The sequence below is a fragment of the Vanessa cardui genome, chromosome 15 (assembly GCF_905220365.1).
Source record: "Vanessa cardui chromosome 15, ilVanCard2.1, whole genome shotgun sequence".
NCBI lineage: Eukaryota > Metazoa > Arthropoda > Insecta > Lepidoptera > Nymphalidae > Vanessa > Vanessa cardui.
This window is the reverse complement of record NC_061137.1, coordinates 4354798-4375578: the sequence shown is the minus strand read 5'-3', so window position 1 is coordinate 4375578 and position 20781 is coordinate 4354798. Positions and strand designations below refer to the sequence as shown.

Genomic DNA, 20781 nt, shown 5'->3' with positions numbered 1-20781 from the left:
AACTTACACAGTAAAACAAATTCTTTAATTTGGGTTTATAATGTTTCAAAAACTATTGCTTGAGGTTGCCATTATTTCTATGGCAAATAAAGTAAAACATATTATCGGAACCCTAAAAGGTCTTTAATTTTTATCTTTTAAACTAGTATGCAATACTCGTACATATGATCTTAATTACCGGTTTTTGAATATCCTTCGAAAATGTATCGGTACCTAATAGTTCTGTCAACGTTTGCCTCGAAAGCGGCTTGACTACCAATTTTCTCTTCGACTTATAATCTCTCTACAAGCATATTTATAATTATTTCATATCACAACTATGTAAATTAGATGGTTGAGAGAGGCATACATTTTTAAAACTTTTCTACATGTAGCATTCAGGAGTAACTTTTCTGACGAATTATTATCGCTCAAGATTTGCATCTTAATCTTTCGGAAACATAAAAATGTTCATATCCTCCTGACTAATTTTGGCTGACCTGAAGGAACGGAAATAATAGCCTAGTTATAATACAAAGCCATTTTATAGTGACCCATAATAAGCTAACACAGTTGCACTCTTCAAATCCGACTTGATCCGAAAGAGGTTACGCGCTGGGCCACGGATGGGTTTACTTCCTTATCACGACACGAGAGTCTTTCAAACTCTGGGTCGCAGAATTGAAGAATTGGTACAATGAGAATTTTTCAACGGAAAACCCAACACCTTTTTACTGGCCCAACCTCAGGATTTAACCCAGGAACTCGTGATCTTTGGCCATAAATAAGCCAATAAACCAAAATAATTTTATAAACGCTTCGAATATAAACTTTACATGTACAAACTTATCACCTTTTTTACAACGACACCATATGTCTGTTCCGTCACGCGGGGAAAAACAAACATTTATTCGTGTTTTGTTCTCGTCGACGCTACGAGTAGGTACATCTCGCTGAAAGTACCATTCAGTAGTCTCTGTGACTTTTGCTTTGTGTCTCAAAAAGGTGCTATTTCCGTTTTACAATATGATGCACTGCATTTCTACGGGGTGGAAAGAATAAAACTTAGCTTTGCGTTTATGACCTTTTATACTAGACCCTATGAATTGCGGAATCACTCTACTTTTCAATACATATTTTTGTTATTGTCTGGATATGAATGAGATGAAAATTAACGGGACTAAAATTATTATTTATAAATACCAAGTAAGTCTGTAAATGTCTGTTGGGCAGTCGCCTGCCGTTCCTCTCGAATTGAGTTTTGAGCTCATTACACCATGCTAATTAAGGTTGATAGTTTTCTTTACCATCCAGCACACAAATTACTTGAAAAATCAAATGTACTCGGAAATACTAAAAATCATTCTATAAATAAACATATATATATTATCATATGAAAATAAACTTGACAATCGCATAATCTTTGTTGTTACAATTGCTATCATTTATAAAATAGATATCAGGGAAACAATAGATACGATGCATTTTATCTGTAGTTAAATTCGATAATTAGAATGACGTTCTATGAAAAGAATAATAATATTTTTTATACGTTTAACATTGCGCACGTTCTTAATTACAACGTACCCACCGATCTATTTAACAATAAATACAATTAAAGGTTTGGCTTTAATTGCCGAAAAAATTTATCACACAAAGCTAAAATATCAAGGTTTATGCAGCTGGTTCTTTAGTAAGATTACAATCATCTATCAACCTAGTTCATTGTTTAGCTCGCGTCGACCCACTAATTGAATTCTTAGGCGTCGTCTGCAGCTAATACAGGCAAATGAAGTTATTATTTATATAAAAGAAACAAATTCACACTATTAAAACTGCAATTGTACGAAAACTGATGTATAATATATAAACCTAGATAGTAAGAAAAGAGACGTATTAATAGCACTATTTGAGGTACGGTCTGAAAGTTAACCTCAGCGAGATGTACCGTTTGAGGAACACATAGGGTCACAAATAAAAACAGGCTGGTTAAATTCTGGACTGAAATTTCCTTATAGAATTTCAGATTTCGCTTTAGATAAACATTTCCTATATATGTTAGAAGAGAATTGAGTTTTGTAAGGCGATATTTCAGATTATTAAATATATAGTCAGCATTGATTTCATTTATTGATTGCAATCTCCAAGCAACAGTAAGGTCGCAATTTTGATTAAAAAGCAGGTCATAAATAAAACAAAAACACAATTGAACTTACAAAATTCACGATCGAAACAAGTCGTAACCTTGGATAAGGTCACGATTTAGCCTCCTATGAACACAGCTTACTAAAGTACCAACCCTTCTAAAATGGTTAAAAGAACGATAGCCAACACAATCAATGTAATACAGCTCACTGATTAATCACGAAATCAATGCACACTAACACTTTCAAACTAGAAATTTAGCAGGTAGTTTCTTCATATGTCATTCTTCTAGGCATCCGCTAAGATTTAAAGAAACTCCACCTAAGAAGATAAAACGGGGATTTGCAGTTTGTGTTTTATAAATTGCGGGTAAATCCACAGGTTCAGCTAGCATCTTGTAATGTCAATAGTATGCACGGCAACAGTTCATGATTAATATACATATGTTTAATAACAAATCATCTTTATGACAATATTCCTCTAACTAGTTATGTCCATTTTCGTATTCATATTCACTATATATATCTTTCGAGAATCTATAATCTTCGATAGATTTTATTGAATCGTACCAATGATATACCGTTAATCCTATGTCAAAGTTGTTACTTCTGCTTTCGTCGAAATAGGCTTATAGGTGTTGAGTATTTTGTGGGCATGTGCTTTCACTAAACACATGGATTTTCCACCTTACTCACCATATTTTACTCAATATAGCAACCAACAATATCATGGCATATTTGGTGGAACGTTTGTATAAAGTTGAGTTAAATGTTCAGTGGTTGCTGTGCCCCATTAATAACGAAGATTTGTAATTACTCATTCTGCTTCTTTATGATGAAATGTCAGTGACCGTCAAATATACAATTTATTTGTACTTTTGTAGTTAGTAGTGCGTTAATAACAATTAATCACTTACGAATTCAATATATTAATATTGAATTCCTAAGTGATATAAAAACAAATTGTACTTTTAATTATTTTTATTAAACTGTAGATTACGTAATAAATGAAATCATTAACAATGGACATAATGAATTAAAATGTAGTTCATATTAGTGAGCAAGGTTTTTTCTATTTAATTTAATGATCGTTCCGCAAACGAGCAAATTCAATGAAGATAAAAAAGATACTTCTATGAATAATACGAAGGTAAAACCGTAATGATGTGATTGACAAATATAACCAGTACTAGTTAAGATTGTCTTAATGGCAGTTGCTAAATCTAATTAAGCAAGTCATCAAAAAGTAATAAAAGACAGACAATGATCTATTATAAAATTCCTGCTATTACTGAAATTAAAAAGTTGGTATTGTAACGAGTGCTGTGATAATTGTTTTGGGCTTGAATTATCTATTTCATAAACAGCATAATATGTAATGATGATAATATTCTTTGGGCTACTTTTGGCTGAAGCGGTCCTTCTCAACGGAGATTAGTCAACATGCCATGAATGTTACCATGAAGTTTATGCGTATATACAAGTGGATTTTCTGTTAGGTTGTATAAGGACTTGAAGATGAACATGTTTCTAGGCAAAATACCTTAAGTTCTACAATTTTCCAAACTTCTATCGCCTATTTGCATAAAAACCTAATCACTTAATTTTATTAACCCGTTCCTGGTTCGAGTCCAGGACTTCAGGAACTGCAGCCTTATAAGCAATCGACAAGGTGATCGAGACCTTCTTATAAAATATACATAATTAAACTTACACGCAAGATAAATAAGGAAACAAAGGCATCTTCAAGTATATTGGTCATTGAGAAGTCTATTATCTATAAACAGAAAACCACCGCAAATGGTAATCTAAGTAGATAATTGACCAACAATACGTGGTTAATTAGATTCCAACAGTATTGTGTTGTAAAAAGGCGATATGGCCGATTCTAATTTATGTTTTTAATAATTTCATACACTTTATTAGTTTACCATTGACGTGACCGACGTTGTTCAATTAACCTTGTACTTTAACCCAGCAATTTGGCGTTGAAAGTTTTTTTTATGCGATTGATTAAAACGTTGAAATATTTTTAGTTACGGCGAAATTATTACTAAATAAATAATCGAGTACGTTTACATCGTAACTTTCAATGATAATTTTAGTATCCGATTATTTCTGACTTCTTATCTTTTATATGAAACCTGTCCATGGGCATATAGACAACTTGATGGTTAGTTCTAACCTTGGCCCATGAAACGATTGAATTGTACCATAAGAAAAGTTTCCACCTTATTTACCAATCCATGCCAATATGCCATCAAACTTAAACAACAATATCGACCCATTCATAAATTGTATTTGTGATTTTATGACCCTTTTATATTAAATTATACTAACAATTTGTATTTCCCATTCACAGGTCAATATGCCTTCGCTTCTAGAAGCATTGGAGCGGAAGTATGGTGCAAAAGGTGAAGTCAACCCGCCTATCGATGATATGCCAGTGGCCATCTTCGTACCAAAACGATCGCCACGGCTCAGCGTACCAACTCTCCTGGTGCTGAATGACTGCGACATAGATTGCGCTGGAGACTCTAGTGCCTTAGCTGACAAATGTGCTGACGTGGTCGAACTAGATCTTGCCCATAATAAACTAACAGATTGGAAAGAGGTAAGAAACTTTTTTTTCTTTTTAATGAATGTATTTGCTCTTGAGCAACTTGCAAAAGTGATGTCTCACTGAAGAGGATTGTCATGCCAAGTGCATTTTTTGTTGTTATGATGTAATGAGGCAATTTTATTGTCTACTTTAAACATCCGCCTTTATAATAGTTGCAATCATATTACACATGAATTTTAAGATAACCGAACACCATTTATTTGTAGGTATTTGCGGTACTGGAACAGACTCCGCGTGTCAGATTTCTGAATTTAAGTTTCAACCGTCTTTCCGCACAACTCCAAGCTGCACAGGCACTTCAACCGCGCTGGGATAGCCTCAGCAATCTCGTTTTGAACTCTACTTACGTACGTTGGCCGAGTGTTTTTGGCTTACTCAAGGCTCTACCAGCTCTTGAAGAGTTGCACTTGAGCCTTAATGAGTATTCTTATGTAAATTTGAGTGGAAAAGAGGTTGAGGAGAACGATTTTTGTGAAGGGTGCACTCGGCTTAACATAGATGTTACGGAACCAATACACGATAGACTAAAGCAACTTCACTTCTCTGGGAACCCTATCCATAGCTGGCGAGAAGTTTCAAAGCTCGGCTACGCCTTTCCAAATTTGGAATCCCTTTTAGTGAACGAGTGTCCTATAACAACGTTGGAGCCAGATCCGTGTGACAAGTGCGAAGATAATAATGGAAACAAAAAGTGTCACGATGCCTTCCAGTAAGTATAAATAAAATTTGCTGTCTTTTGGAATATTATTAATGCAAAGTGAGTTTTTACTTTTGTTTGTTACGCTTTCACATCGTAAGTAAGCAATCGGCCTCACACATAGACGAAGAACTGGTTGAAAAAGTACTTCACATCATTTCGAAAATATTTCAAAGATTAACAGAGCATACGTCACCAATGGACGTTACGTCTATCCAGACCAATTATAATTACGTATGGGTTATGAAGTCAAATTTCAATGTTATATTTATCAGCGCGTGATAAATCTGTTTCATAATTACTATCATTGACGTACTTGACCTGTATGGTCAATCGATAGTGATTCCTCGTTTTATGACATTCATGCATTCTATCTCACCATCAGGCACCTCCGGTTTCTGAATCTAAACAACACGGGCTTGGCGACCTGGGACGAAGTGGATAGGATTGCCAAATTCCCTGCACTGAAGAGTCTGAGAGTTCAAGTGAGTGATTATTTGTGTTTTATCTGACCACATACTGGTTTTATCTGAACATTTTCAGCCACTCCCGGACGTTCACTAAAAGAACCTTGTGGTTTCTTTAGATCTTGTAAACATTCTGAAATAACATTAGCTAACAAATTTTTATGGTATAGTATTTTTGTTTTAATATATTTCTGGTTTTTGTTCGAGATTTCCGTGTACATTAACAACTGTAATTAAACTCATTGACCGGTTAACATATAATATATAACATAGTAGTTACTTACGACATTTTATATATTTTATATACGAGTTGCGTTGCTCGTGACTACGGCAGGTGCAACTCTGTCAAAACGTCGAGCCAAAATAAAAAGTTATGATCGCAGACTGACCAAAGACGAATTTAATATACAACAAATAAATCATACATATATATTATGTAGGTTTAAAATTATATTTATTTATTTTATGAAATACGTTGATTTATAAATTAATGATGAATGAAACAAAAGTCCAATTGTTGAAATTGAAAATTGTGAAATTATAATACAAGAAGTACTTTCGTGGTTAAATTAGTACGATATGGTCGAGGTGTAATTAGGCTTTGGAAATAGTTCATTAGCGACCATAAAACGATATTATTTACGTAACGTTACATTACGTAACGTGCAACTGACAAATTAAAAATTAAAATGGAATTTAAGGTAAATGTTATATTACTGAAAGGAAAAAGTACCCAATTATAATAGGTATAAGAAATATTTTGCAATATTTTTGTTTTTTTTTTGCGTCATACCATTAAGATAAAAGGTATATTACCCAAATTAGTTGAACAATATTGTTTTTAATACTTATGGTTCGTTTAGTATCTAAATATCACATGTGTTGATAAAAACGATACACATGCGTACTACATAAATTCGTTCAGTTGTTTACTGAACGCATCTTGCACTTACGAAATATTATCAAAGGGTGGATATTTGATCCACGTCTACAGTTTACATTAATATGTTTAATCTATGGTAAAAATACGTGATATTTGAAATATTTCTACATTATTAGACAACCTATTCGAGGCCATCCCTATTAACTTTTGAGTTGAAACTTTTATTAGTACTTTTCGCTATTTCCAAGTCCGTTATTAATTTGTTTGTTTTATTCAAGATCGATGACTTAAAAAAAATAAGTAACGAAATGAATGATTATTTTTGTCATGTTGTTGTCGTTGTGTTCAATGATTCGACATGGCATAGTTGATAGAACAATTTTATATATAATTAGGCGAAGGCCGAAAGTTTTATTCCGAACCAGCATCATAGAGATTTTATATGTGTAATAAAAAAAAAATAACGATATTTTGGTTTATTATTTGAGATGTTTCAATGTTATTAGTTTTTTTTATATGTATTATTGCTAAAAAAATCTAGTGTTGTTATTATCGTTCACGTTGCACTTTTGCTAATCACTTCTCTTAGTGATAGACCAGGTACGTATCTATTATTGCAACTGCATACTCAATTACTCGCGCCAATCGTTACATCATCATTGCTTGAGTTTGGATCTCGTGTACAGTCGAGGTAATGACGTTTAATTTAATTTATCATTTTATTACATCTACTACATTGATGCAATATTATATTATCTATAAGATAATAATGAATAAAAAATTGATCGTCACTGTACATGACTTATTGTTTTAAAAGGTTATTCGTGAACTTTTTTTATTTTGATATAGAATTAAATATAATGTTAGATAACTAGTTCAAGGTTGTCTGGTAAATAAAATAAAACGTTTCCAAGATGATTAGCTGCTTGTGATGATAGGCTATCGAGGAATCTTCCTTCTCTCTTCCTCAATGCAGAGGGATTTTTGATTGATTAGTCAAATTATTGGCATTTCGTTTATTGCCTTCATACTGTACTTCTATTTTTACATCTTGAAAACTTTTATTTTCGTTATAAAATTGCATAGAAATCTTGATGAAATTGTGTATAATTATATTAAATGGTGTACTATTAAAGAACGTGTCAAAATTAGTTAAACTTTCTGTGATTTATCGTTTGTTCCCGACCGTACGAGCAATTAAAACATTGTATGTAATGCGAGTATCGTCCCTCGGGAACACGAGATCATATGGGTGAAGGTCTTCCGGATTTAGTACCGTTCTACTTAGCGCCGGCCGCTGCGCTTGCGCAACCTAGCCGAATGTAACTCCCTTTCGCATTATTTCAACATTGTGTAAATCGCTCGGAATAGTATGTGTTATTTGCCTGTGTGCGAAATTATTATTATTACGTACATTACAACCGATAGCGTTTTTAAGACTATTACAAACATTGTTTTAATAAAATCTTCTGATGTATGAAACCGTTACCAATTGTATAATTTCGACTGGGTTGTTTGTGATGGCTGTTGCTTTATTTCTTTCATGTCATCAGATATGACCTTGATCTTATTACACTATAACTTAGTTTATATAATTTACATATTCGTTATCTTTAATATATTTTAATTTTTAAAAATGGAATATTATGTTAGATTTGAATGATTTCGACACGACCGTCACGCTATGCGTGTCGTGAAAGTGTTACTGTTCGTGTGTTGTTCGTTTATCATACTCGCTCTGAATGACACGTATTAAACAACCTACCGACGTTATAACGCCAATGATTTTACGTAATGTTGTAAGATTTGTTCATATACACCGTATCATTAATATTCAGATGCCTTCTCTGAATTTGTACATCTGTACCTGTATAGGAGCTTCGTTTACGAAATTATTGTTTATCGTATTAGATAATATTGGTTTTGGGACCTAAACCATAGTGGATTCCAAAATTTATTAACGAAATAAAGAGACAATTATACTTAACGAAAATGTACACTTTTGTAAAATATATTTTTAAATATAAATGTTATGGACTTTAAACCATAATTAAGTTAACAAACTTTCACATTGTTTCTTCAGTTTTTCTTGAACATTTATTTTCACTGAGCAGCACTTCGACCTAAGAAAATAGTTAATCCTGAAAAAAATTCATAATAACCTAATAATTATATGAAAATCAGACATAAGAAAGTTAAGACAGAGAAAATTAAAAGGGAAAACCTCAAATTCAGTCAAAACATTGAAGTAAAGTAAACCATGGAAGAAGACTACTGGGGAATCCCCGTTAAAACAATACCTCAAATACCTTCCTCATAAGTGCTTTGTAAAGGTAGCTAATTCACTTGATCGGACTATTTGTAATCCATAATTGGTTTATTATTGGAAAGCATGGCCAAAATTTTCATCGATTTGGAACATCAACTTCCAAATTTGACCATTTTCGGCGGAATTTTGGCAAATGTATAGATGTTATGTATAATCCATAAGTATTGTCAGTAATTTTAGATGCATTCTTTATTCTCTTTTTCACAGTCTAATGGAATGCTATTAAGATTTATGGCAGTAGAATGCTCCATTATTGCGGGATGCTCCTGAGAATGTCTTGATAAAAAAATCCAATAAATTTATTTGCCCGTCTCGTGAATTAGAATCAGGTTTCTCGGTATTGCTTTTAAACACTAATATTAAGCTAGAAGAACAGTTGAATATTCAAATTTAATGCATGAATGCAAAATTATATTTTAATATTAATTAAATGAATTGTTAAGAATATATAAAATTGCAGCTGGTGGATTCTCATCGTATACGTAGAAGTGGTGATGGTAGTTGGCGGTAAAGTTGAAACAAAGCGAAAAAAAAATTTACCTAGTGAGTTACAGTTTGTTGTTGCAGGAATAAAAAGTACGAACTTGGCAGCTAGCTATAAAATACCGACTGAAACTTTTTAACTCGGCTGCGATCAAAAAATGCTCAAAGTATTTTAACTTATGCCATAAATGCACGTGGTGGGAATGCTGTGCATTGTTTCAATGAATGGGAAATAAAATAAAAGAATTGAAAAAGGGTTCGACCGATGATTCATGTTGAAAATGAAATACTTAATGCGTCACTAAGTTCGTTCACATTTGCGTATTAAGTCAGTTATACTGGAGCGAACACGATACTGACTTATCTCCTGTACTTATACGGTATTTTGATCCTTACGCCCTTAATTTGCTATAATCGTTTTATTCAAAATAGCTTGCTGGGTAATTTCATTTAGTGAATTTATTGTTGAGTTACAAGTCGTACTTACAGAGTAAACTACTGGTCGACCTTCTCGCCATACCTTTCACGCTCATCTCGATGAGGAAGCAGCAATGAGATATTGCAATTAGCTTTACAGACATTAGATGCAATAAGCATTACGTCCGATTAAAGTACATTAGTGTAATTAAGACAAGTAAAGTATTGCAGTCCTTTAATTGTGATTTATCCGTATTAAACGCACCTAAATCAATTGTAAACACACTTCCACTTCGAAATCTCAGTTCGATGGCTCAAATTTGACCTTCAGTTTAAATATTCTTATGAACTCATTATGGATACATCAATTTGTTTGGCAAAAAACACGGACGATAATTGATTAAACAATGTTCAAAATTCATTTTTCATTCAGTAATAACCAACTTAATCGAAACTTAAAGATCAATTTCTGCACCTTTAAATCAAAGGAATGGTTCTTCGATATAACATACGATACATACCTACAAAGGGGTAATCATTAAATCGATCGTGAAATTTTTCAGGATTTGTAATGAAAATGGAAGGGGGAAAATTTACTTTTTTATTAAGTCGGTCAATAATGGTGACATTTTTTTTAATCTTTGCTCAAGCTCAGAAATATTCAGATATTTGTTTTTTTTACATCGTATGTAAAATTCAGCCAGGAATCAAAGTGAACTTGACCTATTTGCGTCTGCTGCAGACATTTGAAGCGCGCTATAAAATTAACTATAGTCCTTGAACCAATAATCACCTAAGGTCAAAAATGTTTACATTTTATCTCTATTTATTTCCGCGTTTAACGATGTTACAATGTTATCTTTCATCGGTTTTGACTGTTTTTTTCAGCACCAGAATCGTTTGCATATCACAGCTTTCTTGAGTAATCACTGCCTATTAATATTATTAACTAGCTGACCCGGCGAACTTTGTTCCGCCTTAATGGCAATAAATAAGCAGTTTTTATTTTTATTTTATTCGAAAAAATACAAAAAAAAAATTAAATAACTACATTAATCATTCATTATTATTTCTGTATTTTAGTACATAGGTTGCTCTTCACTTAAGCACCTTGTGATACACGACATTTTTTGTTTTATTATCAGGCGCAAAAACAAACAACGCAGATGGTCTTCCGACCCGTGAACATGCCACGTATAATTGACCATGGGAAAAACATGAATGTTCTAGATTTAAACCACAAACTTTTAAGGATTGGCCTTGTGATTTGTTGATTGTCATGGCAAATGCAAGACGTATCGGAAATTGAAGTCTTTTAAATTCAAACGGCATATCGGTTGGGATCATCGGGATCCTCGGAATGAGAACTTCCTCACCTTTGAATTTTCCTATCATTATCGTAGCGTTAATTACATTGTTCATCAATTTACTAACCACCAAACGCGTACCGTTGCACAGTTTTGGTTGGTTTATGTTTCGAAGCATGATTACTACGGAGCCAACCTTTAGGCGTAAATTGTGCGGTGGTAAGCCAGGCACGTCCAAAGAGTTTAAAAATTCAGTTGGATAGTTGGTGGCTTCATCTTCATTTGTGACGCAGTCAATAGATTTGAATGAATGTATTGTTCCAATGATCTTATTTTGAATTATGTAGTTCAGGTCATCTACATCTTTATTCTTAGCCGCTTAAATTGCTCGCTAACTCAACCATTCATTATTTTTGTAGTTAGAATTAATATTTGGAAATACATTGTTGATAAGTTCGTCTTTTGATGAGACAAAATTACAGAAATTATTTGGAAATGATATTAATCCGCTCGATTCATCGACAGGTACTTGACCATTACCGATAGTCAGCAATTGCTCCGAGAAATCTTCAGCAGATGTATCATTAAGCAATGTAACTCTCATGTTTGTTGTCAGCTGCAGTTTCTTCACATAGCGCCATAGATTTGACGATTTGAGGCAAGCGTTTATTTCGTCGGCAGCCGTAGATCTTGGAATTACTGGCAGTATTTGGCGGAAATCGCCAGACAGTAAAATCATTGCTCCTCCAAAACATCTCGAGTCATTGCGTAAATCTTTTAATGTTCGGTTAAGTGCTTCTAATGCACGTTTATGCGCCATTGTGCATTCGTCCCAGATGATGATTTTCGATGTCGCTAAAACTTTGGCCATTGCTGAGTGTTTTGCAATATTACACGTTGGTTCTTCAATAGTTTGAAGATTTAACGGTAATTTGAATGCTGAATGAGCCGTACGGCATCCTTCTAACAATGTAGCTGCTATTCCAGAAGAAGCAACTGCAACCGCTATGTTGGATCTCGCCCGAACAGTTGCTAAAACTAATGACATAAGAAATGTCTTGCCAGTTCCACCAGGGGCATCTAGGAAATATAAACCACCATTTTCATCAGCGATTGCCTTCATTAAAGTATCATAAACTTCCTTTTGTTGGTAATTCAACAGGGGTACATTCCTTTGAACTACTAAATCTAATTCCTGGTGATCATATTCACGTTCCCGTTCCAATTCTCGATTAAATGCGTCATTCATTTCACGATTTGGCGCTGGCATTCCTAACCTGATTAATAAATTACCGCACATGAGGTAACACATATCTTCGATCAAGAGTAAAGCACGATTATGTATCTCCTCATTCATCTCAATATCGTGATTTCTGGAACTGACACGACTTTGATGTAAAATATCTTCTGACATACTATCCTTGTATTTGTGCCACAGGTTACATGGGTTTGATGGAAAACATGTCGAAATTATGATAGCGAATAATGTGCGTATCTGACTTGGAGATGCAGAGATAATGGCTTCAGCGATTGTCGTATCCCAATGGGTATCGTTTTCTAATAATTTCAATTCTTCACATGCAGCACGATATGTTGGGAATATTACACCATTAACAGTTCGTAGTGTCTCAAATGAAGTTGGCCCACGCACATTCACCAGCAACAACCGCAAATAGAAACATTCATCATTCTTTGGATGAACTGTATACATACGACCAAGAGCATCAGTAGAACGCACATCTGGATACCCAGGAACCGCATCACCTTGCTTCCGTCTTTGAAAATTCTTGGATGAAGCATTCCAAGTATAATAACGTGGCATCTCCGAGTAAAGCAAAGTTCGTGCAAACTGATCGCTTTGGCAGATTGCAAAAAAACTACATTAGTTGCTGGAGGTGTTTCAGCACGTTGCGTAGCATTCGAAGCCGTGAAATATACTCGTTGACCATTCTCCAGATGCACCGCCAAATGTGTAACAGTAGGATGACGTTCGTGAATGGGAAATGCGAATATACGCCAAATCGCTTCATTACAGTTCACATAACGAACAACTTGATAGCGTGAAATTTCATCGTTGGTATTCGAGGATTACAATCCAAAAACCGCCATATCACTGCCTTTCGTGACATATTTGCAAATATATTTTATGAACTTAACTGAATTGCAGTATTCAACGTTGCAATGTGTCTTGAATGTTTTAGAAATAAGTGGCGAATATGGAACAATCCAACTGTTGTCGACAACGAAATCCATTCTTTTCACTTTCGTTGTGACAGTTCGACCGTTGTCATCTGGTGATCGACGCCGATACAGCGGATACCCATCGTTGCCAGTGACAGTCTCCCCCGTTAATTTCCGTGGATATCGTTTAGAGCACTTTCCATCGACCATGCAAGGTGATTGGGGGTTAATGGAACCACACGGTCCATGAATCATATTAGTAGTAACAACATCATGTAGGTCTGGATCGACTTCATGATCAGGAATCTCGGCACATATGATATCATCTATTTGGTCAGGCTGAATTCTTTCCACTAACCAAATAAGAATGTGTGCGTGCGGCAGGCCTCGCTTTTGCCATTCGATTGAATACATCCAGCATCGAGTATCTCCAAAGACGCGTTGTTTAACAATAAAGTTCATCAGGGACCGAATTTTTTGCCTGAATATACGTGCTGTGATGTCGTGTCTATCATTTGATGTTTGTCCGGGAAGCAGCAATTGAGTAATTTCTATCCATTTTGGATTACAGGTAAAAGTAATAAAGAGATCTGGCCGGCCGTAATGACGAACATATGTCATTGCATCTTGTGCATATTCATGCATATGACGTGGGCTACCAATGTACGTCGCCGGCAGAATAGTTAATCGACCAATATTAGCTGCATTTCCTTCAGTACTAACTGCATCACGTAAATGGATGTACTCCTCAGAACGCAGTTTGGCTTGGTTCAACCTAATAAATGTTAAACGTTCTGTTTCTATTTTTACATACATGTCAACGCAATACTGCTGAAACAATCGACGAAACCGCAGCAAATAGTTGTCAGCATTTTGACGAATCATCAAACGATATGCATAATAATTCATTGAGCTAACTTTCTTTGTAGTTTCTTCACCTGAAATTAAAAATTTGATAATTAACCATTTCAAAGGCAAATAATACAGACATTAACCATTATTAAGATACTGATACTCACATTACATACATTATATACATTATACATTCAATGGATTTATCATTTTAATATTAAAATAATATCCATCTTCGCCTTGCCAAAACATCAGTGGTTATTGCAATGCGTCATATGATCGATGAGTTTCCGATATTTGTTGCAGTTGCCCAGTATCGCGACGTGTAAGCACAATATCGCGTTTTTCCAATTGTTCACCAATAATCAGGATGGCAACTTCGTCTACTGTTGGAGCATTAAATGTGCGTTCGTGTGTTCCAGATGGTCGTTTATCTGCTTTGATGACAACTTTATAGTCATCATTTGGCATGCGCTCTAAAGCACTCTTAAACAACCTGACCAACGCATGATGTTCATGAAGCAGACACTGCAAGTCTTGAAGAATTGCTCGCTTCATTCCTGCATTGATCCCTAGGCGTCGATCAAGTTGTTCTTCCATGTTGCCCATGAAATATATTTGTAAAAATTTATTCTGTGTATCTTCGAAAGGTAGTAATGATCCAATTCGATGGTGAATCTGTCCTTGTATCTACAAAATAAAAACCAGACTGTATTAACTGGGTTATAAACACTTTTTCTGTGGGAGAGTAGTATAATACATACCAATAGATAAAGTAAGTTATTCTTTAACTACATTCTATGTAAGTACAAAAATAAATACCTTAAATGTCGGATTAAAACCTCCTTCTTCGATAATGTCTGCCCCAAATGACGTCATTTGGAAACAACTATTGTATTTTCGAGTATTTGCAAGAAAGTGGCGTGATTCTTGTGTTTCGCCGCAAAGCAATGAATACAATGGCTCATGTGGCGGAGTCAACACTGGCAATTTCACTTTACCATTAACGCAGCATAATCCAGGCGTTTCTCCGGAAAACTTTAATGCACCACAATACTCGCAAACAACGTCCATTTGCCCAATGCAAACGCTAGGATGCAAGCTGTAATCATTGCTGCAATCGTATCGAAACGCAGCTCGATTCAAATCAGCTAAATATCTTGTTCTGCGTCGCAAATTATCTATTTGTTGACTTCTGTTGTTCGCTCGACGATTCTGCATTGCCAACCGAGCTGTTTCACGGGCTGCTTCACTTTGCTCTCGTGATTGAGAAGCACGAAGTCGAGCCATACTATTGCGGCGCTGTTCACGTGCAATTTCTTGTTCTTCTTCAGTCCTTTCATTTGCAGTATTTTGTATTCTTCTTGCATTACGGCTTTGTCGGGAAAGATTCGATCGTCTTGGTCGCGGCATTATTAATTAAACTTCACTTCACTTCAATCCACTTGTTAATTATTTATTTAATAGAAATAGTTTTAATATTGATTTCTTACAAATATCAAATTGTCATCCATACGTCATTACATAGCTGTCATTTTACGTCAATTACATAGCTGTCATTTGCGTTTTGTTATTCCAAGTCTGATTCTTTTTTGTTATCCACGTTTTATAGTGACTGACGTTTCATGTCAAGTCACACAGGAACGCTGTCGAACGGGATAAAAAGTATCCTATGTCCGTCTCCTGGCTCTAAGCTACCTCCCTACCAATTTTCAGCCAAATCTGTTCTGCCGTTCTTGAGTTATAAGTGGTGTAACTAACACGACTTTCTTTTATATATATAGAAGATTATCCATATTACCATCTGTTGTAAACATTGTTCTTAATTTAAATTCATAAATAGATTTTTTTTATTCGAACCTTAACTTGGTAAATTCCTTTGGGTACACCCGTAGCTATAAAAATCAGAAGTGCAAGTATTATTACATTTTAATTTTTCATTTGTTTTATGTGATATAACTATTGATATTTCTGCCACGCGTTCTGAATTAATAAATAAACCACCAATTGTGCAACTATAATTCTTATCCTTTTGAAATTGGATTCATGTATCTAGCAGTGAATAATAGAAGCAAGTGCTGTAGCTGAGTGTAAATTACTGATATGACCTTCTGTAATTCACGACAATGTTTCAAATGCCAATTGGCTAAATAACAAATGAAGCTCTTATCGAGTGACCAATTATCCAATTTCATAATCAATATTAGTAGGCTATTTAATATACGGATTCAATACACTATTCCAAGTATTTTTTTATACGCTTAAAGAGTTTTCGTTTTACTAATACATTCTCGATGTACATATATTCCGCAGTAGAATAGCGTGACAATATTTGCTTAGGTCTGTTAGTACATATAAGGAAGTTTGCTGGTGTTAGTCCTTTGTGCAGTCTGGATCGTCACCACCCACTCAGTTATACTTACGCCAAACAGCAATACTAAATATTGTTATGTTCCGAATGAGCCAGTATAACATAAGGGGCATAAAATCTTAGCCACTAAGGTTAGTGGCGCATTGGCGCGATGTCTACGCGTGACGGTGACCACTTACCATTAGGTGGTACATTTGCCCGTTCGCCTACCTATGATATATAATAAAAATCACTACTGTTCTCTCGTTTCAGTCAGTAAGGCCATATATCTAACGTTTTATAATAAGTAAAATATTTTATAAAACTAAATTAATTCCTCCAATGGTTCTTTATGTTAAACGAGCTATTCCTGCAACGTCCTGTGCGTTTGAATTTGCGAAAAACTTATTGTAACAGCCTTAGATACTATTTACATAAAAATGAAAGTCCCGTCAAAATCGGTCCAGCCGATCCAGAGATTAGCCGGAACAAATAGACAAATAAAAATAGTATAAAATGTTTTTTTTTTATATTACCGGTTATTTTAATATTACAAACAGACACTCCAATTTTGTTATATGTATAGACAACAGATTTGTTTAACGGGTCGATAGTGTTTGATGGCAGCAATTTGTTTTGTAACCAATGTTTAGAAATTTAAAATTATATGATATGGGGAACGCGCTTTATACGAGCGTCGCTTTGTCCTTGAGTAGAACATGAATATAAATTTGAAGTAAATTTATACTTTATGGCTAAAGGAATAAAATTAGTTATGGCTTATAAAATAGGAACAGCTATAGAAACTGCTATTACCGTGAAAAACATATCATATCGTTTTAATTATCCTTTTTTTATATTAAAATAATGGATTCATGGAAAAATAAAGTTGAGTGACTTTGATTTCGAAAAATCAATTTCATACTTTCCTAAATAACAGTTCTTAAGCTCTAAAAAAAAAAAAAAATTATTCGGCCAGTTTTGATGTAAACTGTAATAATTAAAGTGGCTTAATCATTTTTTCACACAAGTTGTCATGAACAGGTTTTTGATGCGTGAGAATATTTACTAATATTAAAATTGTAAATGTCGTATATCAAAACATTACGCCGTAATTTCTTATATCAATTTGGAAGTATGTATATCTCAATAAAAATAATGATATCAACGATTTCCTAAAACGCAATATCCAAATACAGGAAGGCCATAAATAATATAAAGTGTGACTTGTGTTTTAGCAAATTGAAAGATTACCTGAGTTCAAAGAAACCAGTTTATGAGATGCACGTGAATCACATTGACCGATCAACGGTCGTGCCTGTCCCCCAACCCACGCTCTACACTGATATACTCGTGATCATTTTACAAACAAACATTTTAAAACGCTTAGACCCTATGTCGTCGTCTTGTATCTTCAATACATATATGTATATAGTATGAAACAAAGTCGCTTACCGCTATCTGTCCCTATGTATGCTTAGATCTTTAAAATTAAGCAACGGATTTTGACGCGGCTTATTTTAATAGTTGGTGATTCGAAAGGAAGGTTTTCGTATAATAATACAAGGGGAATATAGTAAAGAAAAAAGAAAAAAATCTGTAGTGTATTAAGTATCAGCATTGCACCCGTGCAAAGACGGGCCGCTAGTCTAAATGTAAAACTTTACCAGAGTTTTTGAATTGATTCAGAATTTTTCTTATAATCCAACGCAATATAAAGTTATTGTCCTTTTTTGAATAGATCCCGTAATAATGTCTCAATTGTTTCTCTTATTACGTTTTTTATTACTTTATTCGTAATAATATTAATTTATTTTAATGAAGGTCATTTTCTTAAGACAGACTCTTAAAAATCTATTATAATTATATTTTGGTTTCTTATATATATAATGCAATCCTATTTTAATTATAAGCCATTTAGATTTACGAAGTCGCAATTTTAATTGTGAGAGAATCGATAAGAAAAATCAGGTCATTCTAATTCGCTTACATTATTGGTATGCTTTGCAGATTTTCTCGTAAAGATTAAATAATTATTCCGTGTTACAGTACACTAATAGCCAGTAAATCTCCATCAAAGTATGCAAAGTAAAAGTATGAAATATTTGATTCTATTATGTAGAAGCCGAAAACTAATCTTTACTCGTCTAAAACTATCAATAATACCTTACAATAGTGCTGGAAATAAGCAAAACCCAATTTTACAATGTTATCTATATATTCCAATTTAAAAATCAAATGGTATGTTTATTTTATCTGTGACAAATCGTTATTGATAGTTAGACGAGTGGCTTGACCTAAAAACTCCCCTCATATTAAATCCCTGACTTGGAGTTGAAAGGCAAGGAAATATAAATAAATATAAATATATATAAATACCTACGAGAGTCGAAGTAACATACGATGTCTTTTGTCTCTCGTTGCATAGCTGACTCGTTTTCATATCTAAACAGTGGATATGTAACCGGCGTGCTTACATTTAGTGATGAAAATTTCAACGAAAATTAATAGCGTTGCCTTCACTGTGATATGCTTATGTGAATCAAATTAAAATGACTTGATATTTATACAAAGGTTATGCTAGAATAATTGGTTCTAAAATACTGGTTTTCTAGAACGCAACGTAATAATCCCTCTACTGGCATACAGCGTTGACCTATGCATGCATTACCTTAATAGCTAGGTCAACCGTACTTTCTTAGACATATCTATTTTGTTTGCCTTGCACAGAAGCAATTGTCACCAATTCTCAGTCGAGAATATAAACAAATGTTTTAAGAATACTTTTTCTTTGTGTAAGATTATACGCAACTGAATTGCGTATTACATTTCTTATCGCATATTACGTTTTAAATCCTTAGTGTAAATAAACTATGATGAATCACATATATATCATTTCGTGACATAAACCAATTCGTTTTAATAAAAATATAATAATTAATTTTATTGAATCGGTTATTCAATTATTACAGATATGTTTTACGTAAGCGCCTGTTTTACGCTTAGGTTGTGATTTATTATTAATTAAAAAAAAAATTTAGTTTAACGTATTTACGCATTTTATTTAAAATTAATGGCATAGAACGGTTCCATCACGAGGTGGTACGGAGCGCGGGTGTGATGTGTGAATATTCGTATTTACTCAAATGCACTTCCCGCGATTTCACGCAATACTAATAAATTGGGGTTGCCATGCGTGCGCGCTATATATCCTGTTCGCGGGTTAATAAATGCACGGGACGTGTTCGCTGCAGATGTTTCCGGCTGATTTATATAAAATGATCAATTTTGTTCCGATCGAATTCTAAAGTTTTGTAATTGACCCTTAATCGGGCAGAACCAAAAAAAGCTGATTTTCCTGGTTTAAATAAATGTTCTTGAAACATGATTCTGACGTTGAAATTCGAAAGGTAAAATAAATAAAATAATTCTGTATTTATCTAGGATAGGTAGCCATTTTTATAGATAGTCAAGATAGCCATTTTTAGCCCTATGCCCGTTTTAGGGTTAACTATTGGCATTTAAATAAAACTAATTATAACGGATGAATCGCGTATATTAATTATTATTTTTTTTTTTTTTTTAAACATCCCGACGTTTCGAGCACTTTGCAGTGTTCGTGGTCACGGGTAGACTGTCTACCCGTCTGTCTACATAATAATAATAATTAATATACGCGATTCATCCGTTATAATTAGTTTTATTTAAATGTGTAATAATCGCGAAAATTTAAGACAACATTAACTATTGGCAATTTGGCATTTCTATATCTGTAATTGATATTTGTTCAACTTTTATATATTTTATAGAATTTAACAATGAAATTATTTAAATAAAAGAAATGTTAATTTTGCTTGCATTTATTTATTTTCATTAAGATATAAAGAACACTTTTACAATCCCTAAAATAACATTCCACAAAACAGCTAGCGATTTACGAGCTCGGCAAACAGTACTGCATTTTAAATTGCTTTACAAAAATACTAGGTACCTACTCGGGACATTTATTCTCTCATTTCCATTGTTGTTTTACCTAACTTTCATATAAATCATGGCGTTTGTGCAAGAT

At 33.9% G+C, this 20781-nt stretch overlaps 1 protein-coding gene across 1 annotated transcript in view; it reads left to right on the top strand.

Annotated features, from left to right (window-relative positions):
• LOC124535519 (tubulin-specific chaperone cofactor E-like protein) overlaps positions 1-20781 on the top strand; it is a 33024-nt gene that overhangs the window by 5401 nt on the left and 6842 nt on the right. Inside the window, exons 2-4 of the mRNA XM_047111733.1 lie at positions 4486-4737; positions 4953-5455; positions 5829-5928. Of these exons, the coding sequence (XP_046967689.1) occupies positions 4492-4737; positions 4953-5455; positions 5829-5928 (849 nt within the window). The 5' untranslated portion in view covers positions 4486-4491. The remainder of the gene's footprint in view (positions 1-4485; positions 4738-4952; positions 5456-5828; positions 5929-20781) is intronic.